This window comes from Neolamprologus multifasciatus, chromosome 12 (assembly GCF_963576455.1).
Source record: "Neolamprologus multifasciatus chromosome 12, fNeoMul1.2, whole genome shotgun sequence".
NCBI lineage: Eukaryota > Metazoa > Chordata > Actinopteri > Cichliformes > Cichlidae > Neolamprologus > Neolamprologus multifasciatus.
The window spans coordinates 22,224,366-22,238,224 of NC_140450.1; the positions used below are offsets into that span (position 1 = coordinate 22,224,366).

The 13,859-nt window shown below is 38.8% G+C and overlaps 1 protein-coding gene across 1 annotated transcript in view; it reads right to left on the minus strand.

Annotated features, from left to right (window-relative positions):
- Window positions 1-4,452: 4,452 nt before the first annotated feature.
- kiaa0825 (KIAA0825 ortholog) overlaps window positions 4,453-13,859 on the minus strand; it is a 119,724-nt gene continuing 110,317 nt past the window's right edge. Inside the window, exon 23 of the mRNA XM_085181437.1 lies at window positions 4,453-5,374. Within this exon, the coding sequence (XP_085037563.1) occupies window positions 5,185-5,374 (190 nt within the window). The 3' untranslated portion in view covers window positions 4,453-5,184. The remainder of the gene's footprint in view (window positions 5,375-13,859) is intronic.

Genomic DNA, 13,859 nt, shown 5'->3' on the forward strand with positions numbered 1-13,859 from the left:
GCTGGGCAGAGGGGGGAGGGGCGTTAGTTACACTCGCAGTAGCACAGGAACAGAGCCAGAGAGAAAGAGAGCGAGGGACAACAATGTCACATTAGAAAGGTATAGTAATCATCCACTATTTTCAGTTGCAGATGATAAAGGATTCAGAAATCATGCAGGCCCATATGACAGAGAATGTGCATCTTCTTTTTGTTTTAATATTTTAATTTATATTTAATTGTGTTGTGGTTTGCAGTGTTTTGTGTTGTTTCACGTTAAATTTGTTTAAAAGGAAAAAGCTGAAAATTTAAATAGTTAAAAGTTTAAAATGTAAATAGTTCTTTGTATTATATGATTTATTTATTACATTTTATGTGGAGTGAATAAATAAAGTATATTTATGGTGGCCCTTAGAGACAAAGGAGTACAAACTCCAAAACATGTACAAACTCCAAAACACGTACAAACTCCAAAACGCTTAAAAACTCAGAAGCACGTACAAACTCAGAATCACGTACAAAAGACAACAGAAGTGCTCCAGGATGCTGGGCGCAGTGTTGAGCTTTTGTTACCTAGTGGCTACACAAGCCAGGAAGTATCAACAACCGGATTTGGTGTGTGGTAATAACAGGTAAATGAATTTTTTTTTAATTATTTGAATAAATATGAGTGCTTGTCTATAAATACACAAACAATACGCACATGCTTTCAATTGTGTAATTTAAGTGATCTGGGTAGCTCTGTTTTGGAAGTTCAGTTAACACTAGAAATGTGTTTTAGAGTTTGTACGTGTTTTGTCTCTAGGGGCCATATATAAACATATATAAATAAAACCACTTTTTTTTACATTAGTAATTCCTTTTCTGCATAATTTTATATTATTGTTAATGATTAAATAATTAAAGCAACAAAACAACCTGAAGAGCCGGTTCGGAGCCGAAAGAGCCGGCTCTTTTTAGTGAGCCGAGCCGAAAGAGCCGGATCTCTAAAAAGAGCCGGAAATCCCATCACTAGGTCTAACCCTTTCACTCCTTTGATTTTTTCCTCGTATCTTTTCTTTGCCTTTTCATCAAGTCTGTCTTTGTACGGTCCGGCATTGTTCTCCTTCGTTTTGTACATACCTTTTTTGGGGGGCAAAGAAAAAGCAAGAAGGTATTGGAACCGGAGAATGAATGTTTTGCAGTGCTGCAAATGCTTGCATTTGATGCGGTACTTGGATTGTTTTGCCACGAGTTACCGGCATGCAATGCGCGAAAGTCACGTGGTCTGTCAATCTCTATTGCTCGGTGATAGGAGCATAGTTGCTCGAGCAACTATGCAACCCTGTGTTGATTTATATTTAATAAATCAACTATAGTTCGCAAAATATACAATAGTACAAAAATATAATACACTATTCCCATAATAGTGTGGCTATCGTGGCTCAAGAGTTGGCAGCTCGTCTTGTAATCGGAATGTTGCCGGTTCGAGCCCCGGCTCGGACAGTCTCGGTCGTTTTGTCCTTTGGCAAGACACTTCACCTACTGCCTACTGGTGATGGCCAGAGGGGCCGATGGCGCGATATGGCAGCCTCGCTTCTGTCAGTCTGCCCCAGGGCAGCTGTGGCTACAACTGTAGCTTGCCTCCACCAGTGTGTGAATGTGAGAATGAATGAATAGTGGAATTGTTAAGCGCTTTGAGGTTCTCGAAAAGCGCTATGTAAATGCAATCCATTATTATTAAAAGCATATTCATCAGTAAAGTCATATAAGGATCTGTATGCAGATAAACAACCAATAGTCAAGTCATGATATGTAGTGGTCGTGCTACCTGTTAAGTACTTGTATCTGTGTACACAGTAACTCTGTGTGGGCCATAGCGTCTGCTGCAGTCTTACTGAAAAAAGAGAGAGGATACCTGTGGACCAGTCAACATCTTCCTGATGGTATTGTGTGATGCCTAAGAGTTTGTCCTCAAAACTCTGCATAAACTAACGGGCTGACTGAATGTGTGCTTTTGTGTCTTTGGGGTACATAAAATGCATTCTTTATTCAATTTTAAACACATGCAGTGACACAATGATTGCAATGTGTTTAAACTGATAGGATAATAATATAAAAATGCTTAGGTGTCTTTTTAACTGTCACAGTTTCAGTATTGCATGGATGCCAAAGATAGTTTTGGTAATATGTAATAAACTCCAGTGAACTTGTTTCAGGTCTGTTACCATATAGTACTGTGCAAACGTTCTGAGTCACATCTCGTTTCTATATATTTTGCTCCAAGGAACCAGATTCTCACTTATTTTTTGTGGTATTAAGTGGTCTTGAGCAACAGGAAAAGGATTTTCAAAGTTCTATGTCATTGTCATTCCAGTCTTTGTACCTGACTATTTTCAGAGGAATGGGTTTCTTTAAGCCACTTAACACCGACCTATGAATCATTTAATCATATAAAGGGATCTAACTCAGTTGTATCTTTTGGCATTTCTTACTTTTGAGATTTATTACTAGCAGTATGCAACAAAAACAAACAATCAAGTAGCTTAAGACTTTTGCACAGTAGTGTATATAATTATAGAAGCAGGAGGATAATACTCTAAGAAATGTTAGTTTATGGTGAATGTTGGGCCATTGTATCAGGATAACCTAACCTTTACTTTACTTAAAATTGATGTAAAGTGTGATTAGAAACATTTTAACAACAAAAAGTAAAAAAAAAAAAAAAATACTACTACTACTACTACTACTACTACTACTACTACTAATAATAATAATAATAATAATAATAATAATAAAGGCTCAGGGCAGCAGTGGTCAGCAGCTCTCAGAATGACACAATTGTTTTGCTAATGTGTTACATCTTACCTTTTGTCCTGTTTAACATAATGAACTAACCCTTTTTTGATTCTTCACCTCGTACCCATAGGCATCGTGTCCTGTAGGAAAAAGCTGTTGGAAATGTGTAATATCAAATGGACTGGCAGTTCTCGAGCATTTTTCTAGTTTAGTCTGACTCCTTGATGCACTCGGACACAGGACTGTTCTCACAAAACATGAGAGAGTGACATTGTTTAGAGCCTGTTACAGTATATCCAAAGGGAAAGGAGGGTAACTTGATTGAAACTAGACTTGCCAGACTGATACTGATACTATGCCACAGGTGATTTACTAAAAAACTACTATATCCGCCACATACTGCTCACCTGAATCAGGTGCCTGCAGCTTTACTTCACACTTTTTGCTGCAGATGTCCTACTGGTGTCCTACTTTTTATTGGTTTTGAATTGAAATGGTCTCTCTGGGGAGTCGCAGTTCATCTTTTTTCTCAAGTAGAGCAATGGCAGTACCGCAGAGAGATCTAAATAACAACTAAAAGTGGCATGGATAATCACTCAGTGTGACAGGACAAGGGAGATGGACAGTCTGTGCTTGCAGTAGACCGCACGTATGGGCAGGAGGGACGGAAATGTCGAACAAATGCATCATCAGTTTAGAAATTGAAAGCCAAAGAGGATCTGGGAGTTGACATAAGGAACAAACATATATAGTACGGCTCTAGCTCAAAGATATTCTTCATGTTGCTCACCACATATTGATGAAAACACACGGATGAGCATGCAAACAGAGATTCTACGGTGAGCATTTACAGTGGAAAATGCACGAGACTCAGAGTAATCAATTCAAAAGTAAAAATGCTGCAACGGCTCATTCTTTCTACACATGCAATCAAGACATCAGGGATTCTAAAAGGATTATGTAGGTGTGGTAATCCCCAACTAAATATGCATTATAAAACATGTTTTGTTTTGTTTTTTCATAATACTTTGTTGTGAATTAACTGTCACTTTCATTGAGACTTGTCTTCTGAGTCTATCACTTGAATCTAGTGGAAATACATATTTAATAAGTGAACAGGCGCTCGAAAAACAGAGAGCAGAAAGCAGTTATCAAAAAAAATATGTATTTGGCTAGCTAAATATATATTATTTTTTCTGCAAAACAATAATAAAACTGTTTTGTTGGTGCATTAAATACAGTAAATTAAAAAAAGGAAAGAAGAATGTTGTTTTCTTCTTGTTTAGCCCTTTTTTGTGTGTGACAAAAGCAGAAATAAATTGCTGAAGATTTTGTTGTCTTTTGTATTCTCTAAGTGGTTTGATGATTGTAACCCTGCTACATTTGCATCAATAATCTAGTTAAGGGTAAAAAGAAACATGTTTTTTTTGCAACAGGAAATGGTTTCCTCCTGTTTCAAAGACACTGTGGTGTGTAGCAGTCTTTGTGAGCTGAAATTGCACTCTTATAGATGAAAAGAACAGAATTTGAGTTGATAAATCTCCTTTTTTGGAACATCAGGTATAATTGGGGACACATATGTACTCCAAAACATAATACTAATATCATAATCACAAAGATTATAAATCACAGATTCAAAAAGATCACATATTATATACAGGTTGTATGTAAAGAAGGAGAATATTCACAGGTGAGGTAGGGTTATGCCTTTATGTTCATTTTTAATTCTAAAAAAATCAGTCTCCATCTCATAAGTAACAAAATATGGACATATATGAGAAAAAAACAGGGAACAATTGTGTTACGCAGTTTATGGGGAAAATACTGACAGATATTTCATAGACAGACAGATTTGGAGGACACATTGTTATCAAAACATACTTCATCTCGCTTCCCAACCATAATAAATTGATGTTTTCTTTCAGGAACCAGGAGAAAGTATGCTGACATCAGTGTCTTTACACTCACTGTCTCAAAAAAAAAAAGGAAGGAAAAAAAAATCTTCAACTACCTACAATGATCACACAGTCCCATCTTGTCCCAGGCAAACAAATCCAGGCTCTCCATTTCCCCAGAACTGATTTCTGTCGGCGTGCTCTAAAAAGATGAAATGCATCTGATGCAGCACAGAAAAGCACAGAGAGTTTGTCTGAGGTATGTGTATAAAGAGGGAGGCACCATCTCACACACTTTTTTGTTTCTTGCCCTTTCTCTCTCTCTCTCTCATTTTCTTATGCACACACATATGCAAATTTGCAGCTTTCAGTACATGTGCAAACCCAATTACACCTACAAATGTGCAAACACACATCCCCACATATATACACACTGTAATACCTTGAGAGCTCCAAGTGCATATTACAAGAAAAACATTTTACAACGTGATAAAAAAAAATAACAATAATAAAAAATCCATCGGCGTGGGCTGTTACGGGGTAGAACCTTCATCAGATGCAGATGGTTGTGTTTTCCCCTGGGCCTGCTTTCTGGGTGTCTCATCAGCTTCAGGGGGGTTCTGTGGTTCTGGGGTGCAGCAGCAACCCAAAAAAGCTTTCTCAAGTTCCTCTACCATCGCTTTCTCTCCATCTTCCAGCTGTGCACCCTCCTGCATCTCCCACCTGAAGAGCACCAAAGCGCACAACATCAGCCATTTTAATACTTGTCAAAGTTAAAACAAACAAACATTAAAACCTGCTGAATGTGCTCTCCGAGGACCACGAACCCTGTTTTCTGAGCTTAACCTGGCTGACCGATGATGGCCTTTAAAAAACAAAACAAAACATCCTTTTGAGTCTAAATTGAAAAATGAGAGGTAAACACTTGTGCTGTAACAAAGGCTTGAATTCAACCCAATATAAACAATTGATCGATTTAGGTTTACTTACTGAGCAATTTAGAGATACAAATGTTAAGCTGATGTTAAGCTTGCTTGAAATGTTAAAGTTTAGATTTTTTCTTCTTATATTTGTAAAAATGTTTACATGATTTACATATATCTGCATGCCAATATTGCTTTCCATGGGAATCGTTTTACTTTGCTGAATGAGGTCTGATGGCTTCAAATCTTTCCAGTGGTGTTAAAAGTTTCACCCTTGAACTAAATTTAGATATAAAAGTGTGTCTTTTGTATGTTTCAAGCAAAACAACCTTTGTGTAGACATCTGACAAAGTCATCTTCAGCATCTTTTCAACAAGTGTTTGTTGAATTGTTTATTTTTATGCAAGTCTGGACAATGCCTGCAAATCGGCTAATTTTGCGTGCATGCTGCACACCACCGAGGATCTACAAACCACACTTTCATGCTTTAGCTTCTCACATGGGAGCCTTCTTCTCATTCTTTTTTCATGCTGTGTGGGTCTGTATCACGGCAGTTTCTGCTACTATGACACGCTGTTAGACATACACTTTTGCACTCGTGTAAACATACACTCTTGGGTATCCACACAAAGAGAATGAAAACTCAGAGGACACTGTAAGAAATACTCAAGTATACATATATATTCCCTTTCTGTCAGTTGGATTCTTACTGTGGCTAAGCGCTAGCATTACATCTGCCAAACCTTTCTTGTTTGGGTGACTAATTTTTAGCGGGAGAGATTACTTGATGTATCATGTTTATTCTCGATTTTGTTTTATTGCTTATACAGTATGTCTCCTCATTGCATTTTTATAATTCTTCAAGCTACAGAGTGGAGAGCTTCAATATGAAGACATCAAGGGCAGTCACTTTGTAATTCACTCGCAGTATTTCAATTGAATCCCTTGACGAGTGACTGTGGTCAATCAAATCCATATGGAGAGCTGGCTGAAGGGCTGCCTTTGAGCTGCCGCATCACACTCCATCCAAACAAGAATATCTGTCTAACTGCAAATGATTGCATTTTCATTGCAATCTCAGAGTCTCCTTTCATCCTTCCCATCTTTTCGATTTCTCACGATATCATCAAACGTGTACTATATCATATACTATATAAAGCTGTGCTCTGCGCATGCGTGTGAAGAAGAAGAGGGGGTAAAACATACTATGTCCATTACATAGATAGCAAAAGATGAGTGTCTGCACTTTGATGAAGTTTCAGCCTCTGTTGTACAGACTGGACAATTCAGACGTTGCAGCCGCTGTCAGCGTAATATTTACCGTCTGTAAGGAGACGATCTGTTTATGCAAATATGCTTTGGCAGAAACATTTCCGCTCAACGGCGGCGTAGTCCCTCCATGTACAACTTTGGTCATGGATTCCTCTGTTCCCATGTAATTTTTCCCTCAATCTCTCTTTGCAGCCTTCGCAGGGCTAGTGGAACGTATATGAAAACAGAACAAATGGGTAAGTTATCCCTGCATTTTATTTTATTTTTTCGCTGACACCAAATTAAAATCAGCTCCACCGAATAACGCTCATAAGATACAAACGCACAAACAAAACAATGCAAATGTCACATAGTGTGCAAAACAAAAGCAGCACGGGAGTGAGGGGGGGGGAACGGAAAGCTGGAGGAACGGCAGCCAATAAAGGAGGGAGCGAGGGAGGAAGGAAGACAGGAAGGTACGCTAAAGGTTTTTCAATGTTTAATTTTCAAATAGGATTAAGCAGAATGACATTTAGCTGAAGGTTACAGGCTCAGCATTGTCTTAGCTGATATTGATATGCAGGAGGCGCCCTGCTTGTCACTGGGACAAACACTGTTGATGAATGAGAAGCCTTTCCCCAGCAAGGTGTTAAGTGCAAATTTGAAATGAGAGAGAAGCAGAGGTAGAGAGAGGTATAAAAAAAAGAAGAAAGAAAAACACACGTACACACGCATGCACATAAACACACGCACACGGCATTACCGTGTTAGCTGCCATGTAAACTGTCACTAGATAATGTTGCCAAAAGTGTAAATTGTTCCATAAAGTATTGGTTGGATATTAGTTGAGGCGGGTTGATCTTGTGCTGAAAATGAGTGAAAAAAACGCACAAGGTGCTTTGCTGTGTGTATCTAATTTCAACTACAACACAACAATTCCTCTTAGAAATGCATAAGTAGGCTAAAGTTGACAGTAACTTCTCTGTATCCTCATTTCGGCAAGTTTTCCCCGGGAATTTACATCTTAATAAGGGGAGTCTTACCCTTTAATTCTTATGGGCTCTGCTCATTTCTCATGTATTAATACTGGAGCTGCTGACTTGGCTCTTCCTCTGAATACAGAATAGGACACACATATTAAGACTCATATATTTACAGGATTGATGCCACGGGAGATTGTCTCAGAGTGAGATGAAAAGGCTGGCTCAGATATATTTCAATGTGAACATCGATGTAAGCTGTCCTAATCACGGGATGATGCAGGCACAAGACAGAAAGCATCTATTCTAAATTTCAGCTGATAATGAGTAGTGATGTTCAACAAATTAAGAGCATAAGCCTTTCCCAGAGATCATCAGGCGATCAACTTAATAAATCTTACTCAAAACACAACGCAGATGAAACTTTGATGTTCGACTCCAGCAAGGCTCTGCCTTCTAGAGCGGATAACAAAAAACAGATGTAAACTGTCAGGAAAAAAATATCGCTGTGGAGGAAAGAGCGGAGGGGAAAAAAGCAAGGAAGAAGAAATGATCAGCAACAGGATAATAGAGGCAGGGCTACAAGTACAGACTATTTGAAAGAAAGTGAGTGAGCAAAAAGACAGCGTGCCTTAAAGATCACAACAGACAGTGGGCAGTGGTTTCTTTTGCAGCTGTCAGCGGGCTGAGTGGTTTCTCTCAGAGCGTTGGGTGTTTGTGCTGCACAGGGTGCCCTGTCTGCTTTGCCACTGGGACCTCTGTTTGTTTAAAAGGCTTGCCTGTCAAACAGAGAGCGCCACCGAGAGCCAGACACTCAGCTAAATGACTCTGACAGCAGCCCTAATCAGAGGCTTTGCACATTGCTGCAGGGCCTGGAGGATCCATCATAACCCAAGCCTAAATATTTAAAGTGCTAAACTTTCCAAAGGTCAGGCCTTTCCATGCATGCCAGGGCGACATGTGTCAGAAGTAGGAAGAGAGGCACTGAACAAGAGAGAGACACAAAGACATGGGGAGAGAGGCTATGGTTAATGTCCTTCATTTCTCTCCCTCTTTTATTTTTATTCTTGTGAACTCTGCATTCATTTTAGGGAAGAAATCAGAGGCAAACACCACTTTTATTTTTTTGTCCTGTTTTAAAGCCTTGGTTAATGTTGAGATTTTGGTTTTGTGCAGACTGGTGGAAAGAAACTATGCAGAATTTAGGACTCATTTAGGTAATTCTTTTATAAATTTATACAAATTAGAGCATCTTTATCGAGACGAGAACTAATTTGTACATTTACGCATAACAAATATGAAAATTTGCAATACCAAAAAAAATTCTTAATGTAAGTAACCAACTTACACATTTTAATGCTAATATCTAGTTTGGTTTTTTTTAGTTACTTGTGAATTTTATTTGTCAAAAAAAGAATTTTTTTTAAAATCTCTCATCGTCTGAGCCCCAAATCCCTACAACCAGTAGAAAACAAATATCAGTCTCTTTATTTTTATTCATTTCTGTATTCTGAGGGGTTTATTCCTACATTATTCAAAGCCTCATTAATAGAATTGTTTAATTGTGAAAAACATGGCAAAAAAATGACTTTTTTTGGCTGCTGGCATGCTGGAGTGATAAAAACAGACATCCAAAATCCTCTCTGTAAAAACCTTTCATGTAGCCACAAAACAGAAAAAGACTTTTGAATCTACTTTCATCTAATATTCTAATTTCTATTCTAAAAAAACAGACAGGGTGCAAAGTTAGATAGATAATACCTGATTTGCATATGTAAACATAACATTTTAGAAAACTTGTACCATCCTTGTAATATCCTTGTAATATCCTGCTGACCTGTTATATCTTCTCTTTGGATCTTTGTAGTCAGGTTGTGAGCTACACTCACAGTGTAGTCACAACAAAAGCCTCAGCTTCACCTAATGTCTCTTGAAAAATTAGAAATAATGATGTTTCAAAACCTGAGAAAGAACTAAAAATCAAGCTCCCAGGCAGCTGCGAGTGTGTAAGCAAGTGTAAGCTGAAGTCAGCAAAGATGGATGAACCTTTCTATCTACCTGACCAGAACAGGATTTCAAAATTCAAGTTGCTACTTCTTGTTGATGTCAGAGCTTAAGGCGAGGTTTTCAAAGGTTAAGGGTAGAGGTGAGGTCAGTGAAATGTACAGCACATAAGGATGTATACAATAGAGTGTGCGACTTATTTGGATCCAGTGCAGCCAAGTAAAGTCCATGTCATCTCATGTTACTCTCTTGAACCTGGGTTCATTTTTGTAGCTCCAAAGACAGCACTGCAGTGCGTGATGGTGTTTGGGAAGTAGAGTGGATGGGAACACATCATTATGGAAGAGAACACAGAGTACTTCTAAGGGGTGACAAGCAGTGTTAGAGTGTTTTATTCCCTTACATCACACTCAATGAAACTGTTCCTGGACACAAAGTAAAAAAAACACAACCTGAGAGAAGACAAACAGCCACTGTATGGAAACTAAAAGCAAGGCCATAGAGGTATAACAACAAAGACATGTTAGTAGTTGGTAATGGACGTTGTACATAAGAAAACTAGATCAGCGGGTGTAACTGGCAAGTTCACAATACAGGCCAGGGGGGTCGTTTCTTTGACTCGATTTCCATTGAGAAGCAAACATCCAATTCAATTTAGATATGTGCCTTAGCTAGGCCATAAGCCAGAGGGAGATTGTAACTGACAGCCATTGGACAGCTGGCGGCATTTGAATATTGACGAGACAGAGACTTGACAGAAAGGATTATGCTCTGCCATCTGACTTACTAGCCACTACACTGATCCATTCTATTGTCAGATCAACTTAGTGTCAGATCTACAGTATGTCCGCATGGTGCGGTGATGCCACTCAGTATTAGACCCTACCTGAGATCCATCTCGATACAAAGTGATGTCCATTCAAAAGCTACAAGATGCTCACTAATGCAACAAGGACAAAAATACCAAAGAATAAAAATATCGAAACGAACCCATTTCCAAGTAAACACGAAATAGCAGACTGTACTTTTCAGATGCTCTACATAATACAGACCAAAAATATAAAACAGTCTTTACATTATAATACTTTGGAAGATGGCCTGTAAATCTCATCTAACTCAAAACTCTACTTAATTTAGTTAGTGTACTTTCTAGCCTTGTGAGGACAATTTTGAGTTCAGACATTTAAAAGTAAAAGAGAGAATGACTCAAATTTGAGTAACTCTCTTTTTTTTAATGTTTTGACTTTTTTACATTTTTAAATGTGTGTGTTTATACGTGTATGACTATATGAACATGTAGTTCACACACAGTCACGGCATGTCAAACCGTGTCTTTCACCCTCTACACACCTTGCATTTGATGGTCACAGACAACAGGGCTTTGGGCAGATCTGTGAAGGCCCTCATCCACACACAAGATGACAAGCACAGACACACAGCCAGACTCAAGGGCATGGATACACACATACAAGAACACACATATATGACATTTCAAACACACGATCGTCTACAGCTCCAAATCAAAACACAAATAAGATCAGCATAAAAAAGTATTTTTCCTCAAATTGAAGTTTCTAAATATAGAGCAGAAGAGATCAAGTACTTTTATTTTATGATATTTTCTGACGAGTTCTGCTTGCATACATCCATCCATCCATGGTAGCGCAGATCTCCTTCACTAACCATCTCCTCCACTTCTTCTGCTGAGACCTTAAAGTCTTTCTACACAGTCAAGAGACGTAATACCTCTCCAAAATGACCTGGGCCTGGGTGACCCTATCTCTAGAGTTCATCCCAAACAGCTTTCAGAGCTCATATCTTTAACTTGTATCTACAAGTTAATTGAACTCCGCCACTTGAGGAAGCCACTATTCCCCAATAGGACTGTGCAATATGACCAAAATCTCATATCCCGATATAAGAATTCTATCATCCCGATAACAATATAAATCACAAAAATGTAACATTTTCTGTAAATTCTGTGAATCTCGGGCAGCTCGTCTTGCGGGAAGTGCTTCCAGCTGCGCGTCATGTAGCTGGAGTCGAGTGTTTTAACCGATGGATGAAACTAGACATTTTTAGACATAAGTTGTAAAGGCCGCCGTTTTCTTTGTGAGTATTTATTAAATGGGGAAAAGCCTGTTCTAAGGTTTATTTTTTAGCACCTGGCGGCTCTTTTTTACTTCTCATCCGTAAATAATCTGCTCTTTCACGTGATTCCGTTTATTTTGAAAAGTCTCAACAGGATCTTGAGCTTTATTGTGAAAGGTTTATGTGGAACATAAACAAGCGGACACCCGATGGTGTTACCGTCGTTGTTGCTAACCCCAATGCATAAAAACAGGCGCTTGTCCGTCCGTAGTGTGGTTATATTAAATATAAGAGAAATAGAGAACTTTAAGAAATTAATATAGTCACTACAGTGACCATCAAAACGATGAAAAAATATTGCCGTAAACAATTTATTTTGCAACACCACGAAACAAACAATAGCGTAAAATGAAACGTCATCCAATATATATCGTTATATCGAACAGCCCTATTCCCCAACCTAGAGTTAGCAATCAAACTTTGTTGAGAACCACAGCCTAAGATTGGGAGGTGCTAATTCTCATCCCCGCCTCTTTAGATTCACCTGGAAACCTAAAGTGAGCTTGAATTTGACTAAGCTAACAGGACCATTTGTAAAAAGCAAAGCCGTATCAACCAGATCAGCCTTAAAACTTCCAGAGCCCGAAAGAACTCGGGGTGAATCTCACTCGCCCTTGGGGGACGAGCCACACAAATCTTCCCAACAATTTTCTATTTTTAAATCTAAGTTCTGTGTTAAACAAATTAGATATGAAATGATTATTAATGAGTTTTCGAGCTGCTTCCAGGCAGATTTTGTTATCTTTGCACAAACTCAGGGTAGCTACTGCCTACTGTGTTCGATGTTTGTGTTAGACTGAACTAACTGCTCCAGTTTCACACTCAATGAACAGATTGAACAGAGCGGCCTCCATATTTCCCCAATATCAGTTCAATGATTAAGAAAATGTTCACTGTGCACTGCTTTTGCGTGCTGCTGAGTTGTAAAAAAAAAAGTGTCTATTACAGGAAAGTTACTTAGTTCAAACGTGCAGTGCTGGTGGCGATTATTGTGGCGGCAGAGGCATCTGTATTTGCTATAAGAACAATGTATAGTAATGACCAACAATATTTGTTTAGTAAAATAATTCTTATGGTTTGGGTTGTGTATACATCAACGCATGTGTGTTTAATGGCCTATTTTGTGTTCCTGCAAGACACCACTTTATTATTTGGAGAAATAAGACTATACATCATGTGACCACATATTTCAAATCCCCACTGCATGGCAGTTTCAAGCTCTGTTCTCTCCAGTTATCCAGGGGAAAGTTTGAGTAAATTTGCAGTGGCTTAATTACTGAATAATTTAGACCATGCTCCAAATTAATGTAGACATTTCCATATTAATGTGTTTGCCTACCGATTCCACAGTTATTTGTACTGCGGACAGGAGGGTAGCAATTATCACAGCATATCATAGCAGTTGTTCTGGTATTTCAGACATCATTAGGCTGCTTGTCCACCACACTGTGACTGTGAGTGCTAGTCTAAATGTACAGTTTGGTACCTTCCTCAAACAGGCTCACTGTGCCTCTGTGGGTAAGATCTATTTTGCTCCAGGAGACAAAAAGGTGAGGGACCTTGTTTGTGCTCTGCGGAGTGATGTCCAAGTTAGAATTCTTGCTCCTTGCAAATGCATTATTATATACAGCAAGGACAACAGCAAATAAGCAAGCACCAGCCAAGTCTACACAAGTGTCTGCTGGTCAGTGCAACCACTAGCTGACTGCTTCACACAGACACCGAGCTCTGCATGTGTCCCAGGAGGTTGACAGCTCTTTGCTCCTCTTATCTTCCATTCTGACCCACATCTTTTTTTCCCCCCTTTTTTTAACAGTACCTTGCCTCTAACTTCTTTTCTTCCTCCTTAGTCTCCCAACTGTTTGGCTCTTGTTAGGAGCTTGGCTGAGCAGGCTGGCA